The sequence below is a fragment of the Pundamilia nyererei genome, unplaced genomic scaffold (assembly GCF_000239375.1).
Source record: "Pundamilia nyererei isolate P.nyererei 1_Seehausen unplaced genomic scaffold, PunNye1.0 scaffold00286, whole genome shotgun sequence".
NCBI classification, from domain to species: Eukaryota; Metazoa; Chordata; class Actinopteri; order Cichliformes; family Cichlidae; genus Pundamilia; species Pundamilia nyererei.
Window position 1 is genome coordinate 249,757 of NW_005187687.1, and position 24,391 is coordinate 274,147.

The 24,391-nt window shown below is 40.5% G+C and overlaps 1 protein-coding gene across 1 annotated transcript in view; it reads right to left on the reverse strand.

Annotated features, from left to right (window-relative positions):
* nbeaa (neurobeachin a) overlaps positions 1 to 24,391 on the reverse strand; it is a 97,577-nt gene that overhangs the window by 63,676 nt on the left and 9,510 nt on the right. The window contains exon 2 of the mRNA XM_013915316.1: positions 3,800 to 4,031. Within this exon, the coding sequence (XP_013770770.1) occupies positions 3,800 to 4,031 (232 nt within the window). The remainder of the gene's footprint in view (positions 1 to 3,799; positions 4,032 to 24,391) is intronic.

A 24,391-nucleotide genomic window follows, 5' to 3' on the forward strand; every position in this document is an offset into this window, starting at 1 on the left:
TCAGGGAATAGAAGGCCAAACAACTGAGAAAGGGCTAAATACATTGTCAGCTGTGACAGCGTTAATTATGATTCACAAATATAGCTGTGGTCAAACGTTTACATGTTGTGGTGATTTGGGGCTTTTAATGATTTCTTTGAACTGTTCTTTTTCCAGAGTGCAATGACTGTACAGCTTACACCTTTAATCACTTTAAGAACACGAAGTGAGTTTTGATTTTCTCTAATCCACACAGGGTCACAATTGTACATACGGGCTCGACTATACACATACATCACCTCTACTCCCACTTGGGTAAACATCACTTAGCAGGGTGCACCTCAATCAGACAGTTTTGACAGCCATCAAAAAGCTTCTGATATAATTTTGGATGGACTGGTGGGATTCATCTAAACTGGTTGGCTTCTTGGTACAGACCCAACGTTCCTATGTTTGAAAGCTTCGCCTTTACTCCTGCAAACAAACCTCATGTCATTGTGGCCAGTTAGCTCAATCTTTGTCTCCTCTGACCACAAAACGTTTCTCCAAAAGCCATTTGGCTGATTGATGTGGACAGCTGCAAATTCCAGTCTAGCTCGAAGGTGTCTTGTTTGTTCTGGATCTCCTCAGTCCGTGGCAAAAGCTCACTCCACTATGGCCAGTGAAGCCAGTGTTCCAACAGTTTCCAGTTCATGGCAGGCTTGTTGGGTTGTCTGAACATCCTAACCTAACCAAATATCCTCTCATCTGAGGGTGACGCATCTGAATATCCTGTATTTACATACAATTGTTTATTTATGTAAATCTACACAATCCTCCTTCTTAAATCTTCACAGAGTTCCTTCCTATTGTTCTGAGCATTGGTCCAATACCAATTTTTAACCTGGCAAAATCAATTATAATCACTCACAAGAAGTTAACAGACCTTGGACTTGTCAGGTTAACCCTTTAAGCCTGAACTGTGAAATAATTGTGAGAATAAAAAAAATAATTAATGAATTCAATATTAATTTGCAGATATGATCTTTAACTTGTATCAGGCTTTACAGGGTTAAAAGGCACCGAAGAAGCTACAGCATAACTTAAAAGATTTGAGTATAGGAAAATATTAGAGGCCCTACATTTTTAAATGTTGATCCTGTGTCGATAAAATCCAAACCAAATTCAAACTTGTGCACCCACTTCCCTTTTTTTAAAGTAATTAAAGATGCTGTACAATGATGAGTGTCTGTAAACTTCTGACCACACATGTAATTTAACTGCTAATAGTACAAAAAACAGCATGCAGAGTAGTATTAATCTCCTTTTAGCAAAAAACCCCAAAGAAACAAAAAACAAATATTCATATTCACCAAAATCGTAATCTATTCCTTTAATTTGTTCACATTTTAACAGACAATAGTGGCAAACCTCCCTCTCTAAGGCTGCGAAAGAGCTTTTGTTTAATGGCTACATGTCATGAAATGATAAAAACAAGACTTTAAATACAATTCCCTCTCAATATTCAAGCATATAATTAAATACCACATTGAGGCTTTTGTTTAGCCCAAATGACCTTCCTGCTTCATTGACTTTCACTTTACACAACCACAACAGATCAGTGTGGATATGGCAGAGAGACAGCACAGCTCTCTCAGAGGGAGCCAATCTGCTTAGAAAGGCTCTTCTTTCCCATTAGGCCTGCTAGATATGAATAGAGTCTTCCCATAATATTTCATTAGCCAAAGCCTAGCGACAGGGAATAAAGGAGAGGGATATCTCACTGAGGTGCTGGGTATGAGAGGAAAATGCAATACACAATGTCCTAGATTCAAAACCCCTAAGCTCTGTTTTTGTTGTGTTCAATTCATGTGGGTCATTTTGCATAGGTTTGGAAAAATGTTACAATCACAGCTCTCTGGAAGAATCGGCATTAAATTGATTTAAGTGGCGTATACTCTGCTGTAGTGAGCAGTAATAAGTCAAAGAAGTTATAAAACACATCATCCTGCGGCGCTAGCTAGGGCAGAGAGGACACTGGGGGGGTGGAGCAAAAGATGTGCACTCCGAGGCATCATTAAAGGGAAGCCAAGGTCAATACGTTCATGTAAAGAGGTGAATGTGGATGTGTTGTTTTGCAATCAAGCCCCGTGAACAAATGGCAGTGAGCACACAGAAACACATCGAGGTTGTTATTTTGCTTTTGCTGCACCGAAGGGTTTTATGGATGTTTCACTGCAGGGCAAACACTCATGGACACGTGGAATAGGTTTTGATATAAGGGAAAAACATCTGAGTTTTTTCCATCAAGGTGGAGGCACGTTTACAGATTCAGCTGGTTGTTGCTTCGTCAACACGATTACAAGGTTGAGAGGTTGGGCATCTGTTAAAGAACAGCCCATTAGGTTTTGGTATGGATCCCCATCACTTTCGTTAAAGTAGAGAGATAGGCCACTGGCCTTGGTAGAGGACTTCTTTCCTCTCTGTCAGCAAGGTTATGCAAAAAGTGCAGAACAAAGTGCATGAAACTTGGACGCACAGTGGAGAGCTGGAGTTTACAGAAGGAACTCATTACATATAAATGCAGATTTAGACACTGACCTTAGCACAGACTCTGCTCTTCTAGTCTGAGTCTTACCTATTTTTCAGTATCAGTGAAGTTTTACACCAAGCGTGCAATCCAAAATAAGTGGTTCCTGAAAATTCTAACCAAGGGTGACGTTTTGGGTCTTCTTCCAGAACTTAGCAAAGTTTTCACACATTCGACTTTCTGTAGTCACAGTTTGAAGATGTCCCCTGAACGCCTCACATGCAAACAGTCATTGTGAAGGCATGCATACAGATAACGCTGGTGGCCTAATAGCTATAAGGTGGGTGTGTGTGTGTGTGTGTGTCACTGCAACTGAATAAAAAACACATGCTATTAAAAGTAAAAGCTAATGGTAACCAAGGCAGCTGTGTTCAATCCCAAACTTAGATTTAAGGCCTATTAACCATTTAAATAATAATAATAATAATATCATAATATTTTGTTAGCATTTGTTTCAAATACCAATAAATTAGGATCAATAAGCGATACATCCGCATGTTTCTCTCCTCAAGCACTACCATCATTATAACCTAAGTGTGACCAGTAAGTTCTTCAGCCATAAAGAGCAAAAGCCTTTATTTAAATATGGCTGATCTTCTCTTCAAAGTGATGTCATAGTCCACCTCTGTGCCACTGCCAGTGTTTTTTGAAAGCTCTCTGGAAGTCCCGTTCCAGACTAATTGCACTTGTGTATCTGCAATGTGTGCTGGATCCCCTACACTGTCCCGAAACAGCATGAGGTTGGAAGAAGAGTAATTTAGAGAGTATCCTTTGTAGTTACTGACAACTGTGTTCATGTTTCATATTAAAAAAAACACCAGAATTTTCAGTGTGCTGAGAGCAGGTGCACAATGGCACGATCCAGTTGTTTGTGTCCTCAGACCCCACAGAAGGCAAAATTTTTGCGTTGACAGTTTGACTCTGGGATGAATTCACAGTGCCAAGCCCAGTAAAAAAGACAGTAATATGTTTGGACACGGACACTGAAGACGCTTCCTCTGTAAGCTGTTTGGACCTGGTTCAAAGCCACAAATTTGAGGTCATATTAAAATTGTGGTAATTCGGGGAATTATCTAAAAACAGTCAGGCGTGGTTTTTGCTATTACAGGGTGGAGTTAATTCAGGGGAATTAAGCTGTAAAGTTATCATTATATCCCACTATATTCTCATTTTATAGGTTGTCCAATCTTGAAAAAAACTGATCAAAATACAAAGTATGTGCGCATGTATCCATGTGTACCCACTGCTCACCTGCAATCATGTCGTCCACAGTGCTCATCTTCAGCAACACCTGCTGGATGAGGCCAACCTCGGTGCTGGTCTGCAGGTTGCGCACACTCTTGCGGAGTATGGCTGTGAACATGCTCCAGATCTCCGCCTGGCACGTCACCTCGCAGTGGGAAAGCAGCTCCACCATGCAGCCAATGCTCTCCGCCTCCTGGATGATGAAGTTCATCTCCAGGTCAAACTCGCCGCCCACCAGCTTTAGGAGAAGAAGTGGGAAGGGGGAGAAGGGGGAGGGTTTGGGAAGGGAACAGAGGTAGAGCAGGAATTGGGGGGGAGGGTGGAGAGAGAGAACAAGAAGAGTGAATGATTTAGTGTAGCATTTAACCTTATGTCTGAAGGAGAGGTAAGCCTGGCATCTGATGGATGCTGATTGTGGTTGGGAAAGCATCTCTTCTGCCCGGGGCCTCATATGCTGCAACAAATAAACGTCCTTCATGTGAGCACACACACACACACACACACACACACACACACAGATCGTCTCCTCTTCCTCTTCTGCTCCTCAGTAACATGAGGAAAACAGAACTCTATGAACAACAATTACTCTCAGAATACAGCAGGCATAAATATGCCCCTCTCTACCACCTCAGATGCACAACACCAATTGAACACATACAAAGTTAACGCACATGTCAGTCCCTCTCCTCTCTGATGGCATTAGTGTGAGGAGACCGCACTTTAAAAACTAAATGCAAATGATTTTCCGTCTCTTAATGGCTGGCAACTATAATTACTTGGGTAAGTACAGCAACAACATGCTAGCACATTAACTAACACGCCACATGAACACAGCCATACCCACACAGTTCACCCTCAGCACGCTAAGCTATCCAGGAAACGGTAGCCATAGCAACCAGCAAGCTATGAGAACACCACAGGGGTTATTAAATCAGATGGAAAAGAAACATGCAATAGATTATCAGAAGCTAGCAAGACAGCAAACAGGATAAACATTATGACTATTGTGGTGTTTACACGGCATGAGAGAATAAAACTAATCGATAAATCAAGGAGAGTCGGTCTGTTTCACAATGTGATTAAACTGGAGGGGCAGCAGGGCTGTGGTGTGCTGTCTGCAGTCAGGAGCGGGAAGACGCAGATAATGCTGGTGCTGTTCAATAAAGGGTTTATTTTCAATAATTCATTCTGCATGTGGTTAAACGACCCTTAAGCAAAAACTATTACAAGCTCAGCGGGGAATGTAAAGTTATACTCTGCGCACTCTTGCTATCTTTAAGAGATGATCACATAGCAATTTACAAACTGTGTTGTTTTTGGATCACTGTTAAAAAAAAATTACGTTTCACACGCTTAGCTTCAAAATGAAACTTTTAAAGAACAAATACACAATAATGTTCATCTGACATATCAACAAATCTGTATTCGACAGCAGCTAAACACATCCCGGATGAATCAATACACCTTGTGAGACATTTAGATTCACTTCATTCTGTCCAGCACTGTTTTCCACCAAGAGTCTTCCTGGCAATTGTCTAAAACAAAAGGCAATCGTTTGTGTTCACTGACAAATAATACACCTCCTGTTGCAGATGAACCAAAAGTTCTCAGCAAGAGAACTTATAGAGTATAGAGCAGATTATTGAAATGAAGGAATTAAATGCGTCTGGTTATTCCGGAGCGTTCCCAGAGTTACTGCCGATGTGTTCATCGTAGTGTGTATGTGTGTGAATCTTAGCTCGAAAGCACTTAGATAGAAATGTGCGTGTGAATGGGTGACTCATACAAGTTGTATAGAGCGTTCTGAGTGCTCATGTAGAGTAGAAAAGCATTTACCTTAAAGCTGTTTATGAACAGCTCATCTTTGCCTCATTTGCTGCATATGAAATTTTATGTTTCAGCCTGTTACAGATAGCACATCTCTGTCCCTGGTATGAGCATCATAACCGCAGGGATGATGAGGGTTGAGCAATAAGTTAATTAACCTACTAGAATTTTAAAAAAATAATTAATTGATTATCAAAGACAAGAAAACAATTCTGTTGGTAGAAGGGCTAACAAATAATCCAAGGAGACAGAAGGGGAACTGAAGTTGTTGTAGTCACCACAATGTTGGTTCAACTTTCATTTTCATCATCAAAATGTTTGGTCAGTTTGAATATTACACGTACAGACGCATGAATCGATCAGCCAGGGACCAGAATCAACCAATTTCTATAATTCTCGGGCCTCATCTGTGACTGGTCAATCTCACATGTGCCCGATTACAAGCCAGTCTATTTCATGCGTGCATAGCAGCACAACCAAACACACACACACACACACACACACAAACACACACACACAGCCTAATGCTAACATGTTGTTAGCATGGTGGAAGCATCTCAGTGTGAGTAAAAACACAAACCTTTCCAAAACCCAATCAGACTCTTAACAGACCAAACCGAACTTGGATATTTTAAAGAAAAAAACAACAACAAAGGAAAAGTGGCTAACGCTAAAGCTATCCAGAGCCTCGGTATGAGCAAAAACTGAGCAAAAGGAAAATTATAGAGACAAGGGGAAAAAGTGCAAAGGGTCGATATCCTATTATCTGCTGACTTTATAAAAATACTGGGAAAATAATGCAAGTACCTGACATTTATTTTGTTATATAAATCTATTACCACTGCCTTTTTTCGGTAGGGTAAGCAAGAGAAGATCCTACACTTAATGATTGATTTTATAATGAAAATAACATTTTACCATGAAGAAAAGTTTATTTTTGTCTGCTTATGCTGTCAGTTGTAGTTACAAAGCAAATAAGAATTGGGAAAAATAAATCAGTATCAGTGGGTCTCATTTAGGCACACCAAGAAAACTTCAGAGCTTTTATAATTACAAGCAACTTTGATTATGTCATCCTACTTTCCTACCTGTATAAATGTCATACCCAGCAATGTAAGCTCACCCTATGCTGGAATACCAATAAACACTCCACTACAGCAAACTTTAACACAGACAGGAGAAATGTGTGGGAAGAGAGCAGAGGAGTGACATGTAGTAAAAGACCAGCTGCTGGGGAATGGAACAAGGGACACGCTGCTGTCACCATTTATTAGTGCACAGATGTTTTGCTACCTAAACTGACAAAATCTGAGCAAGTACGCTTCAGTTTAGCAGCCAGTAGTTACAGCACTGCAAAAGACTGTTATTAGAAAAAATAATAATAGTTGAAAGTCAAATTTTAGAAAACCTGACTTATGAATACATTTCAAACAAACAAACATCAAACAATGAACACGGATGTAACCCATTTGTCACCGAAGCTCCTGCAAACCTGGCTTTGATCTCACTTTAAAGAAAAATGACGCTGCCATATATAATATTGACATAAAAAAGGTGCGGCAATCATTAGCAACACCAACATTTGTCATGTGCTGCCCCTTCCAATGACTTTCTGTGAGTCTCAGGCTCACAGAACTATAAGATTAAAGGTTGGTCCTTATCCATAATATTCATCATGCTTCTTTTCCCTTCCTTTTACAGACCTGCACCTTTTTCAATTCTTCAACGCTTCCAAGTGTACAATCAGCATGTTACTTGCTCTTACCTCCCCTCTCATTCCTGCCTCTTTCTTATTCTTCCCTATGTCTCTCCTCCCCCCTTTCAGTGATAAGAATTGATCCGCTGCACTCCGTGAATGCACAGATTAGAGTGGACCCCTGAATGAGGTATGGAATAAAAAGAGGAAGAATTAACTCGTCCCACATTGAATTTCCCCTTCTCCTCTGAGGTTCCCAATTACAGAGCTCACTGGGGACCACTGTGTTGTATTACATCTATACAGCCTGTCCGTCTGAAGACGCTCAGTATTACATGTAATAGAGGCTTAAGGGGGGGAGGCGGCGTAATTATTTTTTTCTGCAGAAACCTGCTCACGGATACGGAGCAACTTGAACAGAGAAACGCACACATCCCCAGGCCAAACCTACACGTGTACAGCACAAGAATCTCGCTGTGCATACTGCTTCCCACCCGTGTGAGGAAGATCACACCAAGATGAGAGGGGTGATGCAAACGACTGCAACGAATTGAGTCTCGTGACAAACAATAAGGAGGGGGAAAAGCGCGAGTGCAGAAAGCGCAGTGGGAGAAATAGAAGTGACTGAATAATTATTATTATGTCTGCTCTACCAGAAACAACATCTGGGGGGAAAGAAAAGAAAAACAACAACCTGGATGACACCGCCAAAAACCGCCTGAACCTCAAAACGTAAAAAGGAAGGAAAGTCAGACTGAAAAAGACTTCTTCAGTATAAAAATGTTCCAGTCAAAATTAATGTTCTCCATTTCATGAGACTTCAATAAAAGTGATAGATGCCTGAGTCCATTATTTGCTGGAATGGGGTTTTTAATTGATGTATAAATAAACACGCCACCTAAATAGCAATAAGGCTCATCACAAACAGCCTGAGCACACTCGAGCGCACTCAAGCACCATCACCGCCTCCATCGTGCACAGCCACAAAAGATTCCTAATTAGTTTTATGAGGGAACATGATTCTTTTGCATAAAGACTCGTAACCTTCAATCTTTCTTTTCACCCCCGGTCCACGTGTCTACAGTGTCGGTTCCCACCCATAACGACAATGCCCTCACAAATCAATGAGCACGCACAAGAGGCCTTTACTACCCACCCTGGTGGGTAAAAGACACAAACCAGGGAGGGAGCCACATTGCTCCTCATGCATCACGATAAACAGGCATGGCAGTGCCACCCACTCGCTGACCTCACCGTCTTCCTGGCAACTGCTAGAAGACGTTTGCGTTGGCTCCATTACGGCAACGATTGCTCCCAGAGCACGCCGTCCAGGGCTGGATGTTCCATTCACATGCACGCACGCACGCACATACACAGAAAAAGAGAGCAAGGCAACCAGCTAGAGTTCACATTTGACAGGTAAACACTGGAATGCATATGAACAGAAGCCTACTTGTTATATGCCTACACTGTAGAGTACACTCTTCTGATCACTGAGCATGTGCTGTTTAACCTTGAAACATACTCAGCAGCAGTCTGAAATGTAAGAATATCTCCCACAGGGCTCATGACTGATGAGTAATCTCCTTATATTGTGGTGTATTTATGGGCTTGAGAAGTGTTTGTCTGCCAGACACCACTCGTTCTCACTTTTTCACTCTGTGACTGAGGTGATTATAAAAGTCAGTTATTCCTGCAATGTACCAGCTCTATAATTGTTCACTTATGTGTTCCCGTTTCACCCCCCCACCGCCCAAAACCACACCCGTTCTCCCATTTCTATTGCTGTACTGTTTGGCCTTGCAGCACTGCTCATTCAGATCCCAACGGGAGCTGGCACTGGGAGCTTGGCATCATCCGTACTGTGTCAGGGAAGTGGGAGTTTCAAGAAGGCTGGGGTGGGGGTGGAGGGTGCCAGGACCGTCACACCACAAAGGGCTTATACGGGCAGGCTCCTTGGCCAGCCAAAACCAGCTCTCATAAGAGCTCGGTAAAACAAACAGTCCCTCTGTCCCTCCGAGCGTTTCTTGCCAGCAACACTGCTCACAGATAATCCAGAGCAGCTCCAAGGGTCATCGGCATTTTCAAGCTAAGACAGGTCAGAATTTCAAAAGCTTTAAGTAATAAAATAAATGACACCCCGGGGGCCCAGTATTGTTCATATTAAATGAGTTTAACATAATCATGCCTTAAAGGGACACTTAACAGTATGAAGACATTAATAATGTTGTTATCATTGGGTAACCAACTTAAATTGTGAAAAATAAACATTTTGTTATCTTAACGGCAATTATCTGGATGTTTTTGGCTACGATCTACTCATTTCTTGGACTACACAAGCTTTTGAGTCTCTTAATCAGCGATATTACCTGCTAGCAGTCGCTCAATGTCATTCTGAGGTGCAGCTCATTTGACCAATGTGTAACTTTGGTGCCTTTTGAGAACAAATCACACTTTCCTATTTATAATAGTAAAAAATGAAACGTTACGCTGTATAAGTTTGGTCATTTTTATGGAGAGAAAATCATTACAGAGAGAATTTGTGGCTGTGTCTGTGAATCAACTGTATTCCTTCTAGATGCCACTCCTGCAGTCACTGATGTCATTGCTTCCAGGAATTTCGAGGCATCTTGGTAGTGCCAGATTTTGGCGCAGACATGTGAAATCAGCGGTGAATCACACGGGTCTGAGTCCGCCCCAGACCATTTTCCTGAATTTCCTACTCTCCTTGCCTGTTAACTCTCTCTGCAGTGTCCAATATGATGAAGGCCAAAAATAAAAATGAAAGTTTTTAAGGTTTTGTGTAAATGAAAAAGAAACTTATGAGTAATCTAATGCAATGAAAGCAATTCATAAAATGCCCAGTTCTATTCAAGTGTCCTTGTAATGGGGAAATTATTCATCGGCAGCTTTTGACTGCTCATCTCCACACAGAGAGTATTTACTGCCAGATGGGGGCAGTATAGAAAATATGTGGTACAACCTCTTTCCGGGCTAGTCTTATCAGTCTGTCAGCCAGCCATGAAGAAGAATGAATAATGAATAACAATCATAACAAAGAGCTGAAGTGAGACCAAGTGTTAAAAACAATGATAAATATCTGCTGTAGCCACTGTCTGCACTTTTCTTACTGCATTTTTTTTTATCCTTGATGGTTTTTTCTTCGTGTCTCTGCCATTCTCTGTGAAACCTGCTGTCACATCCTTTCCATTTTCAAGCCCACCTGTCAACCAATCAACATTCGACTGACCCACAGTGTCATCCACGTCAAGCAAAGTGCAGTTGGGATTTTGGATGAGTGCATGGGAGCACGTTTGTGTTGGTTGAAAACCGCTTTCCGTGGGCTCGCTGTAGGCAAGAACTTGCACACGAATCGCGGCATAAATTAAGGATAAGACATAACAACGACACAGGAAACACATTTCTCGCCACTCTTAAACGAAAGCACCATTCAGGCATTAGTGATCTGACTTCTTCTGCCTCTGCTTATTCTTAGCTTGACATGAAAAGGTCTTGACGTGACATGAAGACAATAGCTATCTTACCACACGCCATTTTTTTTGTTAATGATTGTGCTTCATCATTTGTAAGCACCTATTTACCGTTAATTTTTTTGTTACTTTCTAGTTCGTTTACAAATCCTTTTAATTAAAATTCTTATTTTATCACCTTAATTTAAGCCTTTAAACACAGCTATTCTGAGCATTAACTGAATGTGAAAATTCATCTCTGTAATTATTATTTAATCGAAAACAATCTCTCACAGACCCACCGCAGCCCATTATGTAGTGCTGTGATGGCACATCAAACAAGCGATTATGCTGGCTGATTACTACGACTGACTGTTGAATATTGGATAACTATCAAGGCCAAACCTGGCAAAAGAGGCACCTGTTGCTCATTATGGCTGTCAGAGAGATGACAGGTCAGGGAGGTGAGTGGACGGTCAATAGCCACCTCTTCTGCTTCTGCACATTCAATTGAGCCTTTGGAAATGGCATCATCAATATGCAACTTCAAAGCCCCCGGGAGTGTGCTGGAGAGGTGCGGCCATGTGTACGTGTGTGTTTATTTGGCGTGTGTGAGAGTGCGCGCATGTGTGAGTCATTACTCATTTGTGTCCCCTGAGTGAGTCGTGGCCATTCAAGCCCTTTGTGTGCAGAGTGAGAGGAGACGAGAGGCCCATCTAGACATGAGATCACAGATTATACACTTAACGCTTCGCCAAGAGGGCTCAACAGAGCGCAGGAGAGCAAAATTGAAGGAGAACGAGGAAAAAAAAGGAAAAAAAAAAGGGGGGGGGGAAATCAGAGAGGGAGATGATGAGAGAAAAACAAACAAGAGAGTGAATGGTGTGAACTGCAAAGGGGCAAGAGGAAGCGGCTTGCACTGAAGGGAAACAGTGATGAGAAAGAGTGCGTTTGTGAGAGCGAACGGGCGAGATGGAGCGAAAAAGAAAATGAGGGCGAGACAGCGGCCGAATGCTATTGTGCTTTTCTTATCAGGCCGGCAGAGCGATTTTATTGCCCGCAGCTTTACAATGAGCAGTTGAGGGTTTAGTGCTCCAGTGATGACCATAGCAAATCTCTGCAAAGATATGGATTACACTAGGGCTAAACTGGCCACTAAACACTCAATAATCCACATTCTGTATCCTACATGACCTCATTTTCTGGAAAACGGCATTGATAAGAGCCTCAGTTAATTTTATCACTAGCACAGATTCACAGGATAAACTTCTTCTTAATCTTGTTTTTTTTATACCTTTAGGTTGAAAATATATGAGGGACCCAACGGTGGTTGGAGGAGACAGGCATATTTCCAACAAAATATTTTTTTTAAAAAGTTGATTAATGGATTGCACTATGAGAGAGAATGAGATTTGATTAATTCTATAAGTGATTAACTACTAATGGTAGTGTTTTGGATATGTAATCAGACAACCCAGCAGGATGAATACGATGTATTATTTTGAAGCTCTGTGAACCAACAGCGGGATATAAAATGTAATTTTTTTTTTTTTAAAAAGGGTTATTTTTTGAAAAATATATAGCTAACCAGGACCAATACAGTCAAACAGAATAAACAAAAATATAATTAATGTGTAAACAATCAAAATAAATGGCAAAAAAAAGAAGATTGTTGGCATTTTAATCCAGTTTCAGCTGCAACAGGATCTAGCCTCCTCCACCCCCCCACCCCCACCCCCCAGAGAAAACAGCATGATAAAAAGTAGAAGAAGAAGAAAGAAAAGAGGATGAGATGTTGAAATAAAAAGGGCAATGCATGTGTCTCTCCCTCTTCCTCTGTGATTGTGATTAACAATGACATGTTGACTGACTGGAGCCTCTAGACACATAGGGAGGAGGGGATAGCCTCCAAGACTGCATTTCCCATGGGCCTTTGTAACAGCGTCTGCACAGATGGCAGATGGGATGAGAAACTCATGAAGCCTCATTCAAAACAACAATCACACAGTCAGCACACACACGTACACGCACACACACCCAGTGAGTCAGCAAAATAAACATGATCAGCCATGAGTGTGTGGAATATCTAAAGGCTGTTATGCATAAAGTGTAGGGCTTTCACTTCAAGCTTTGGAGTGCGATGAAGAGAGAGAAGTGAAGATAACTGCAGAAATGTCAGACACACGCACACACCAGATACTGCAAGAATTACATAAATCCACACTAGGGGGGTGGATATATGGGTGGTTTGGACCAGTAAAAACTGGTGAGGTCACCCTGTGATCAGTGTAGCTATTTTTAAGGTCACAAATATAAAAAGAAAAAAAAATCAAAGACGCAGGCATGTGGGATGAGTCGGAGATGCAGGACAAAAACAAAAGAGTGGCAGTAAAGCCTGTGCAAAGAAATGAAGATGACAGCATTCACCAAAACCAGACGATAAGTTGACGGCATGAAAATCTGCCATAACTACACAAACTGGTACTGTACACTAAGCGGATGTGCAGTATTTATACTTATATACTTAAAGTTCACCACATCAGTTGTGACTGAAATAACTACTTAAAGGACTGCCAAGCCACAGCCATTAATGGGCCTGAAACAATGAATCCTACTGACATGATTCCCTTCCTCTCCCTCCGTCCAGGCTGACAGGTGCACTTTCGGTTTTGGACTGTAATGCTTTAAAAGCTTCTAGACAGCTTGACTCATAAACGTTCACATTTTTCTAAGGAGGATAACTTTGATCGTCTATAACTGATTTTAAGAGTCAGATTTTTTTTTTTTCTTGAACAGTTTACGGAAATTTAGTCTGCATGTGAATGAGAATGACGGATGCAGGATTTCTAAGACCCCTAAACTCTTTTTACTTTAAGATTTTCATTTATCAGCATTTATTGGCAAATAGGCAATATGGACCGATATGTCAGCTGGGCCAATATATATCTATTGGTCAAGTTCTAATGAAAATAAAGCATAACCAAAATTTTAGGTATGGGAAGCTTTCTGGTTCCTTTTGCATTCTGTTTGTAGTCCTGTAATCCATGCAGGTAAACAGTGCGTGTTAATATGCTAACCTGAAAATGGTGATGGACAGAGAAATAAAAATGTGTGGTAGACACCACTATGGACGTACTGCTACTAGGCATGGTATAGTATATCCTCACATAGACTCAACACTCTCATTTTATAAATAAATAAATAAACAAAAAAAACTACAGCATCTCTTTAGGAGCTGACACAAAATGACATGTTTTCAACCAGCCACTCAAAAACTGCAGTGAAGCTAATGTGGCAACAGAGCACCATCTTTCATCTTCCACCAATACATGTGAGTATACATCTATAAGAAAACAACAAAAAGCATCGGGGAGCTTTAAACATCTCATAGAACTTGCCACACAAAAAGCACTTTCTTAATACGCACTTTGCGTTTTCCCTGAAGAAGGGTGCAGATGGCCGTTTATTACAAGCTGATACGTCAGCCACATACAGCAGCTCCATGCAGCAACATCAACACTGTTCTCATCCCTCTCACTTTTTTTCCTCTCACACATAAGCCATCCAATCACAGGTCTGACACACAGAAAACCGGAGAAAATAAACTGGGCTTAACGTCTGATTGAGAGTGCTTATCCGACGCGCTTATCTCGGGCCAGGGCTTGTAAGATTTCATGTTTCCCCAAACGATTTGCTCGTTTCTCACTTATCATGTCTCCCACTTGTAGTAGTAAACACGGGCCACATTTGGTTTGAATAAGGCAAATACGAATGTATTTATAGGCGTGTTTTTTTGTGTGTGTTGCATTAATGTATGCAATAACTTTGAGCCATAATGCACCAAATTAAAAATTAGGTATTCAGTCCTTGTACCATTTCAGGACTTAATTTGGGTAAAGCCCTGTATGCATAAATATTTAGGCCCATGGGCAAAGAAGCCTTGTTTCCCATCAGTTAGTGTAATCCTGTCAAGGGTGCTGTGTGGGTAAGGTGACGAATTCCAATCAAGCATGTGCTGCCTCCAATTAAGCAAATAAGTGAAAGCTCTACATTTGCATTACATAAAAAAGAAATGCATTTTAAAAAAACAAAACAACTGCATTTTGGTTCTCAGCGCCAGGAGCTGTACCCTGGGCACGTTTTCCACAAAAATAAGCATGAATGTGCGTCTGTACATGCATCAAAGAGAAGCAAAGCTATTGAGCACTCCCATGTACCGGCTTGTCTGTTTCTATTAGCACAGCCAGCAACCAAAGAGGGAGAGCTGCATAAAAGAGGAGTGAGAAAAGGCAAGATAAGACAGTAATACCTGCTGAGATGTGTTTCTTATGACAGCCACTACAAAGTCTCCAGTTCGCTGCAGACCAGTTCAGTGTGCCTTTTCCCGCTTCCTGACTCAAACCTTATCAAGTGCTAGCTTAAAACATACTGTGCACACACGCAGACAAGTGAGCGCAAACACTCGGACGCCGCTGTTAAAGTCGGCCAAAGCCAGCACACATACTCAGCATTCACAGGGCTAAAGGCCTTTAAACAATTCATTGCAAAATGTCTTGTAGGTCTTAGTCATTCGCACTCTCGCTTGATTCGTCACCAACACACAGCAGTAGCAGCAATTCACATGAATGACAGCATGAGTAAACACAAAGAAAAGAGAAAAGAGAGAGAGAAGGGAGGAGATAACTGGAAGAGAACTGCAGGGATGCAGAGAGTCTTCCCAAAATAATCCAATAATAATGAGCCACCATTTCATTAGCATTTGAGTAGCTTGTAAAAGAAAAAAAAAGATTTTTCAGAAGTCTGTTTACTGGAGCAGAAGTGAAGGGAAAAAGAGCTTTTAACAGAAGAAGAGATCAAGAGTGGAAAGGGAGATGGAAATAAAGTGAGGTCAGATGTCACCAACAGGGCAGAAAGGAAAAACTGCAGAAAGAGTAACAGTGTGAATGTTTGCTTGGGGGAAATGACAGATAAAGAGAGAAGACAGACAGATACAGCGGACTCTTTTCAGCACAGCGGACAGCTCCTGCTCTCTCTGCTGACAGATACACTGACTAAGAGAAGCTGCATTGGAAATCCTTCATTTGGGCGGAAAAATTCATTGACAAACAGCTGAAGCTGCAACTGCACTAATTGCTGTATTAATACCACCAGGATCTTTTCAAGGTCTAAGAGTGCGTGGCGGCAAAATACGACCAAAGATGCGAAAGCCCCGCTCTTTGCAGGAGCCCCCGCAGCAGAGCAGAGCCATACTCAGCACGGCTGATATTATATTCAGGGGGAAAAAAATCCAGGTCAGAAAGATGTGCACGTACGCACACACACACTGCAGGGATTGGAGGATTGCAGCCAAGTGATCGCAAAGCTGACTTCATCCAACTGCAGTTTAAAATGTCTGCCACCTGATTGGCTAAAGAGGCTTAGTAACGGATCTTGCAATAAGCCTTGTCACATGCTATTGGGTAACAAACAAAAACAAAACAAAAAAAACTTTTTTTTGCTCTTTCGTGTTATAGATCACGCCCTGATACTCTTTCACAAACACATTATTAAAAACCACGTTTCCGATTCAAAAAGCTATAAAAACATCACACTGAAATGATGCAGTACTGAGTAGTAAGTATAGCAGTAACAGTAGCTCAGACTTTTGATTAAAGTTAGGCACAGCTCGTTTGGCTGTTTATCAGTGGGATCTTTAAAAAATGCTTTTTTAAGTTTATGTAATAAATTTGAAGATTAGGAAAGCCTGAGCGCCAATGAAAGTTTGAGATTTTTGGATTTTCTTCCAATAAAAGCCTGCTGCATGGTGCTACTTTTTTAATTTATTTATTTTAGCCAGGGAATTAAAAAAAAGGAGTTGGATATATAAAATTAAAATGCATGTGCATCCCCTACATAAAACCATTTATCATAGAAATCTGAAAGCATGTGCTTGAGACTGACAGCGCTGAACTGCTAGAACCGTGCCTCTCAGCTAAAATAATAAGCCGATGCACTTTCTCATGAATAAATTTACATCTTTCTTTATACAACACAATTCAGTCGATGGCCTTTTCAGTTCAGTTTGCTCTTGTTGTTCGGTTGATCCCTTTCATCTAGTGTTAACTGGGTCCTAGACCCAGGAATAAATAAGTAGGACGCAAAGAAAAAATAAAAAAGTGGTATAGTCATATCGTGCTATTGTTGGGTGCGGCAGCCACCCTCAGCAACATATCCTTTCTACAAAGACGTGTATAAAGTCAAACAGCTGCACTTTAAATCTATAGTGTAGTCGTCTCTAACCATTTGCTTGGCAAGTGGCAGGTTGCTCGTTCGATTCCAGCCATAGACGCAAATCCTTTTGGGATTGTGTCAGAAAGGGCATCTGGAGTAAAAGCTCTGCCAAATCAAACACGCATCACCACCTGCTGTGGCAACCCCATGTGACAATGGAGCAGCCAATGACACTTTATTCTGTACTGAAGGAACTGACTATACAATTTTAATAACTTAGTGTGTGTCTTTCAAGCGTAGCCTCCAGAGTGGCGTCATCTGAGAAATTCGAGGTTCGTAGTCGTTCCGATTTCTTCTACGCTGGTTGTGTTTTTATTTACTTTTGTGATAAAGCTGCAAAACTGTGACACCATAAGGACTGCTCTCCACTTAATGCCACGAGAGAGGTGAAAAGCTTGTCATGTTCATAGAAAATATCAGATCAAGTATTTTAAGTGAACTGTAATCAAGAGGCAGCACCAGAATGTAAACTGACTTTTAAGCTAATCAAGTTAATGATGGCAATTAAGGCAATCGGCTGCCTTTTGAGCTGCTTGTTTTTGTAAAAGAAATGTTTTTTCACAGAATGGCAACAGCGTTAGCTTCATCATTTCTGGAAAGTACAGATCGATAAATCATTAAATAAATATGCCAGAGTCACCACGTGCTGCACTTAGCTTTGCTCATTTAACACCTGAAACCAAAGGAATGAATGAACACGGGTGTAACTTCTTCATACACTCTGGAGACAACCTAAGAGCTGCAGTAAGGAAGCACTGCCTGGGCCTTTTACCAGAACACAACTTTTATGATTTATGTGTTAAGGCCAAAAAAATTAAAAATTAAATAAAATGCCTGGAAGTCACGAGTGGGAGAGCGAAAAAGTATCTAAAGTAGAAAGGCTCAAAGAGAGAAAAAATAGAAAGGGCCAAGGAGAGAAGTGAAATCAAGGACATGTTCTCACCGTGGGAAGGACTGCATCAAACAAATGAGAGATGCTGCTGAAGCCGGGTGAAGGCATTAGTTAAACCGTGAGGTGCTGAAGTGGAACTTTAAGGACCCTTCTTTCAGCATTTTTCTCCTCTTCCACTTGGAAACAGCAGATTCTGTCTAGGAACTGATGTAACTTAATTCCTCTTTTCAGTTTTTCCTCAAGACAGGTAGTAACAAGGGTATGCTTGTGCATTATGTCATGGGAGCCTCAGAAGGAAGCACTCGAGGCTTGCGTTCTGTACTTTAACAAGGCCTTTCGCAACTTGTCTCCTGATTTCACTCAAAATGTGATAATTTCAAAGCTGAGAGGAAGTGAAGTCCTACAGGGCATCCAGCGTGTTGCTTACACCTCACCGGGTGTAAGTCACTATGTGCTCCTTGTTCTTTCTCAGCCTCCGCAAGGAATGATTGATCAGAGCAACTTGTTTGCAGTATGCAAGTAGTCTGGCGTTTTATATGTGCAAGTGTGTTTCTTCTTGGCTCCATATTCAGTTATGTGATGATTGCCTTTTTACGGAATGCGTTTGAGTGTGTGCGTCTTTGTGTGTCTGTGAGATGAGGCCGCTGTAGACTAGCTGATGTTAAGTTCAAAGATCACTAGATAAGACCCAGCAGACCTGCCTCGCATCAAGCTGGTGGCAATTCAGGATCGCTAATCTGTTTGCTTGGTTTGGTTTGTCGTGCATGCACTACATCAGATAGGATGTGTGCACGCACAGTGTGTGTGTGTGAGTACTCACACACAAACGCATGCCTCCGTGCATGTTCGCCATCAGCTGAAACAATGGAGAGTACTGTTCCATTGAACCGCAGTTGATGGAGGATAAGAGCGGGAGCAAGCAGCTCCAGTGGGTCTCAGTAATCCATCATCATAAGACACAGTCAGGAATGACACACTCAAATGCGCGCGCACACAAAATACGGCTGAGGGGTTAGCGGACCATGATGTACTTTGCGTTATTGTACACAAAAAAAAAAAAAAGATCACACACAGTGTGCACACACACCCACACACCCAAGATAATCAAAAGTCAAGCCAGACAATTACAAAACTGAACACAAAGAAGCCAAATTTGCTGAAGCCAAACTCGGCTCTGACGTATTTCATTATATAATTATTCTCTAACAATTCCAAAATGTGCTTTTTAATAAAAGACGGCCAAAAGAATGAGCTCAGGCCTCAACTACACATCTGTTGTGGTGCTGTACCAGTACAGGCCTGTCCATCAGCTTTACTTCAGACTCGTCCTCCACGCTGGACAATGGTGAACATGAGGCGTTTGAAGTAAAACAAAAACAGCGGTAAGAGAGAAGCAGTTGTCAGAAGCTCGTGCTTTGGAAATAAAACCTTGAAAGACAACCAATTGAAGTTTGTGCTGGTGTTGATCATTTTAGATTCAAATCAAGTCAGTTTTGGCCAGTTCTTTTTTTTACATAAACCATGTTTTCAAGTCATCTCCTTCTGTCTTTTGCATTATTTGCATGCCTTTAGGGGATTTAATACATTAATACTTTATCTCTCATAGCTTCAATTTATCTGATGACTTCTGTTTTGGTGCATGCCATCATCCTGGAGGAGATTTTCTTGGATGCTATTAGATAACTAATGGATGTGTGAGCAAGCTAGAAAGACCTAATCAAAAGACTTAACTTTGAGACGTAAAGAAGGGCAACTAGAACCCAAAAATATAAGCTGGAGTTACATTTAAAAACATCTAAAAACTACATACGCAACAACGTTTATGAAAAAAACACTTGTGGTATTAAGTTAACCAGAAATGCCTTCCTTACACACAAAATGTACTCAAAATTTAACAATTTTTACCTTGGAAACCAATTACAAAACCACTATTTACGTCATTTTTTTACTCTATTTAGTAATATTTACATAACAAGTCATCCACCACTACACATATGGATTTGTTTATTAGTAAACAAATCGAGGAAAGTAATTAATAAATGTCTCACTGTAGCTGCCATTAGGTTAGGTATTAGTGGCCGATATCCAACTCCCGATTCCAGTCTAACTACAATGAAATAATATTAAGCTTTCAAAATTATAACTGCACGTACACGAAATGTTTAAGTGTCGGTTATGATAAAGTTACAAAAATATAAAAACCCAGATAATGATCTCATGAATGTCAAATTCACTCACACACACAAACTATTTCCAATCAAAAGGTCATATCAACACAAAATCCATTCTCAAATATCACAGAGCCATGCCAGCATGCACGCTCTCTTTGCCAAGAAGGCCTCACACTTGAAATAAGAGAGTAAACACACGGAAAGATTAGGATTTTTAGAAAAGAAAAAAAGAAAGACTGCAGTGACTAAAATTATGTCATGGGAGGAATAACTCCTGGCAGGAGTCAGCAGTGACATTCAAATACAGACATCTCATGAATCATTTGTAGCAGCTTTGGAGATAAACATTTCAGTGCAATTCCAGTTCCTTAGGCAAGCAACAAAATCACATTTTAGGTACCCATCCATCCATCTATGCACACACACACACACACACACACACACACTCTCACAAATCGATGTCTGTATGATTCTTGTCAGCAATGCCAGATTTTTCATTTAGGTCACTGTGCAACTGGGAATGAAACAATTTCCATGCGTGACCCCCACGGTACAATGCACAGGGTGAGACTCAGCCATCTATTGAATCCATACATTAACTTGATTATAAGAGCCTCCATCTCTGCACTCAGATAACATAATCCAACCCTTACCCTGAGCTGACCGCATTCAGAGCTTGAATGTGGCGAGTGCAGGGTAAGGGGTCAGTAGTGATACAGTGATATAGAGGGGTGGGTTGGTGAGGCACAGGGGCTTTTGGAGGTTAGTACAGTGAGTCACCAACACTGTCAGATATTGGCTTCAAAATGATTTCTTGTACCTCTCTCCTCGAGGGTTTACGAGTGTGAAAGTGCCTGAAGGAGGGGTGAGGATAAACCATGACATAGTGCTACAGGATCATGGTTGTCCTGCTGGTATCAGAAACGAACATTTCTACATGTGGTTACGTCTTATTTGAATAACTGGTTTGTGTCATTTTACTCATAAATACCAAAAACTTATAAATGTCAATTATAACATAAATGTTTTTTTTCTCTCTCTCCAATATTTATTTGTACAACTAGTCATAGTTAATTTAATTCAACCAGTACATGCCAGTGCTTCAGTATTGTTTACTTCATGATGTTAGTTGTTGGCTGGTTACTAGGCAACATCTTGATGTCATAATATAGCATGGATTATTTAAGTTTTGGGGATAATTAATGAGATGACACTGTTATGGAATTAAAATGATACAACACAAGATGTTACAGGTGCATAAACGCTACAAACAGGTCTTTTAGCCTATTGGGAAATGGTTGCTAGGCAACATGATGACATTTCTTCAGTGCCTGAACTTAATTTCATTATAAAAGAAATGTGTAAACTTTACAATTCCTCCAAATTGCATTAAGCTGCAGGATCATCTTCTCTCCCTGAAACAATTGAAAATAAAGTGCTCTTTAACTATAAATAATTAATTGTAAACAGTTAGTTATAAATAATTCACTGGAAATGAGCCGCTCTACAGCCACCTTTATGTGACATATTTTACCTTCCCAAACAAAAGCAATTGCAACAGATTTATATAACAATGTCAGGTTTTTAAATCATTTCCCAGCATGTTTACGGGACATTGGTGCTTTTCTCCTTGTAATTGCATTGATGCTTTGCTCATACTGAGGCTGCTAGCTAGTTCTGTGTTCCTTCTAGCTTTAGCTCTGACCATTTTCCCTTTGCTAGCTTCTTTAAAGTGTTCATATATAGTTGTGTGAAGGTGATTTGAGTGACTGGGTTTATTGTTAGGAGTATTTTCATGACGGTGGTCCTCCCATGGTTTACTTTGGCAAACTTTACAAGGCGCTTCAATGCTAATTACATGTTGTGTGGCTGTGAGTGTTTGTCTGAAACCAAATTTCTGCTGAAAAATAAATAAATAAAATGGCACACCCAGCTTAGTTGAAAACTGGCTTTTATTTTCTCAGGTTAAAACAAATGAGTGATTTTTTTTAATGCATTTTCTACACGTATTTGATTTAAGTCACAAAACAGTTTTTTTTCTTTTTATATGCTTTGTAAAAGGTCTTATGACAGCACAGCTTTTTTAAAATTTGATAATATAGCACTTTACCATCACAAACACTACTCCACATGCTGTTAAGAGTTTCAGTGGATTTTGAGCCTTTTGTGACATGGTTTATTTTTCCTCAATTACTATGAAATAGGTTTAGGAATGTCACACAGATGCTTCTAGCTAAGGGCAGGATGGGCTTTACAAACATCTTGTTCTCCATCAATCATTAGTTCTTTTCTTCCATCCTATGGAGAAATACGAAACATCAGCACCTTTTCAACTTTTGATTGGTGGGCAAATACAGAGGTCAGGCAAAACAGGCCACACTGTCATGAAGCGTTTCCAAAGGTGTTCAATTAAGTCTGTTAAATTCAAAGATGTACCAGGTTTTGCATAATTTCTGACTGGCTGCTGGGCACCGAGAGTGAGCCTGCCACCGTCTTTGTGTTTTAACTTTTTAATTAGATGTGTGCTATATACATTATCTGTAATATTCTTGTGTACTTGTATGGAAGAACTGCCTCAAATGAGCAGCATAACAACAAAAATAAGCTCTTTATCTAATGAGCAGTCTAAGAAAAGCCATTATTTATACTTACATGTAAACTGGAGGAGTAGACTTTCAGTGAAGCGATGACATTTTTTTTTTAACTTTACCCACTGACTATATTTTATCCTGCTTTTAATGCAACTACTGCAAGAGCATTGATTATAGCAGCATTTGTGATCTAACACACATATACACCATGATATGCTTCAGAGGGTTTGTTTTGCATGTGCTTACAGTTTCTCTGTTCCAGAGAATAAATGGAGTGAGGCTGATTTTTGCAGTAACTGCTGTTTTTGAGGCTGAGGTTATTATAGTTAACTAAAACTAACTGAAATGATTTTTTGAATTTGGAAAAACACAAAAAAAAAAAATCCTTAGTTTTAGTTTTTATTAGTTTGGTAAAAATGTTACAACCTGTCTGATGAGGCACTGATTTCAAGACATTCTGTGTTTTTATTGCAATACCTAAATTTTGACTCTGACACTGATGACTAATAAAACCTCATCTAAAATAAGGAAATCAACAGGAAAATCAACTCTGGATTAAAAGCAAAAATTCAGAAACCAAACCGATTTAAAAACAACCAGTCAAAATGAAATCTAATATATGTATAGCTGGTTTTTGGGTCATTGCAATTATTTTGTTAGAGCTACAAACGAAAAAAGTAAATACAAAACAAGGAAAAAACAAAAACAAAAAACAGGTCGACAGGTTACTAGTCGGCTACTATAATTTCCGGTATTGGCTTTTCCACGTTTCCACCTAATACAGTATTTCTAGCTGCCCACGCTAACATAGATGACTAGAAAGGTGCTAGATCCAAACATCAGTCAATAAACTTTTGTACCAGATGGTTACTAGATGTAAAACAAAGTAAGTTCTTACACATTCCCACCCAGAAGAACAGGCTTCAATGGCCCTGGCTTAATACAGACTAGTTGAACTCTGCTACAGGTGATGTAGCAGTCCTCTCACTATAAACGACTTCAAACCCGGCATATAGGCTTGCACAGGAAACAACACTGCAGCAACCGTCTTTGTGTTTGTCGTCGTGTTGGCACATTTACAACTGACACCACAGCCAAAGCTGCCGCAAAATGATTCTCCTCGTAAGTCCAGTTGATCCTACACCTCAATGGACACAGAACAGCTGATTAAGAGGGTCGATCGTGTAAATATACGCTCCACGTAGCACCTACTCCAAGCACCTGCACTGGAAAGACCCCACATGTAAGATTTGTCATGGCCCGAAATGCTTTCTTATCAGTTGTCGACACTACTGACTGATATCCAGCCCACCTACACAATGTTATTGCCAAATAAGGACTCTACAGTAGATTATGATACTGTTCTTATTTCCCTTGATGATATGAACCACGGCTCACACTCCTAACTTCATTTTGTGAGCCAAAACCAGCGCTGCTACGCTAACGGCATCATCTCCACAAAAAAGGAAGACACACACAAAAAAAGCATACAGTGTCACTGTGGCCTGGGTAACTAGTGTTCTTATTCTTTCTTAGAAAAAAAACAACAAGTTTTAAGTCTAATATATATACACTATTTCAAGTCTATGTCATGTGGTGGCCATGTCGTCCTGATATGTTCTTCACTTACTGTGTAACAGGGTGGAAAGCAAAAAGCAGACAATGATTTGCTGTGATGCAG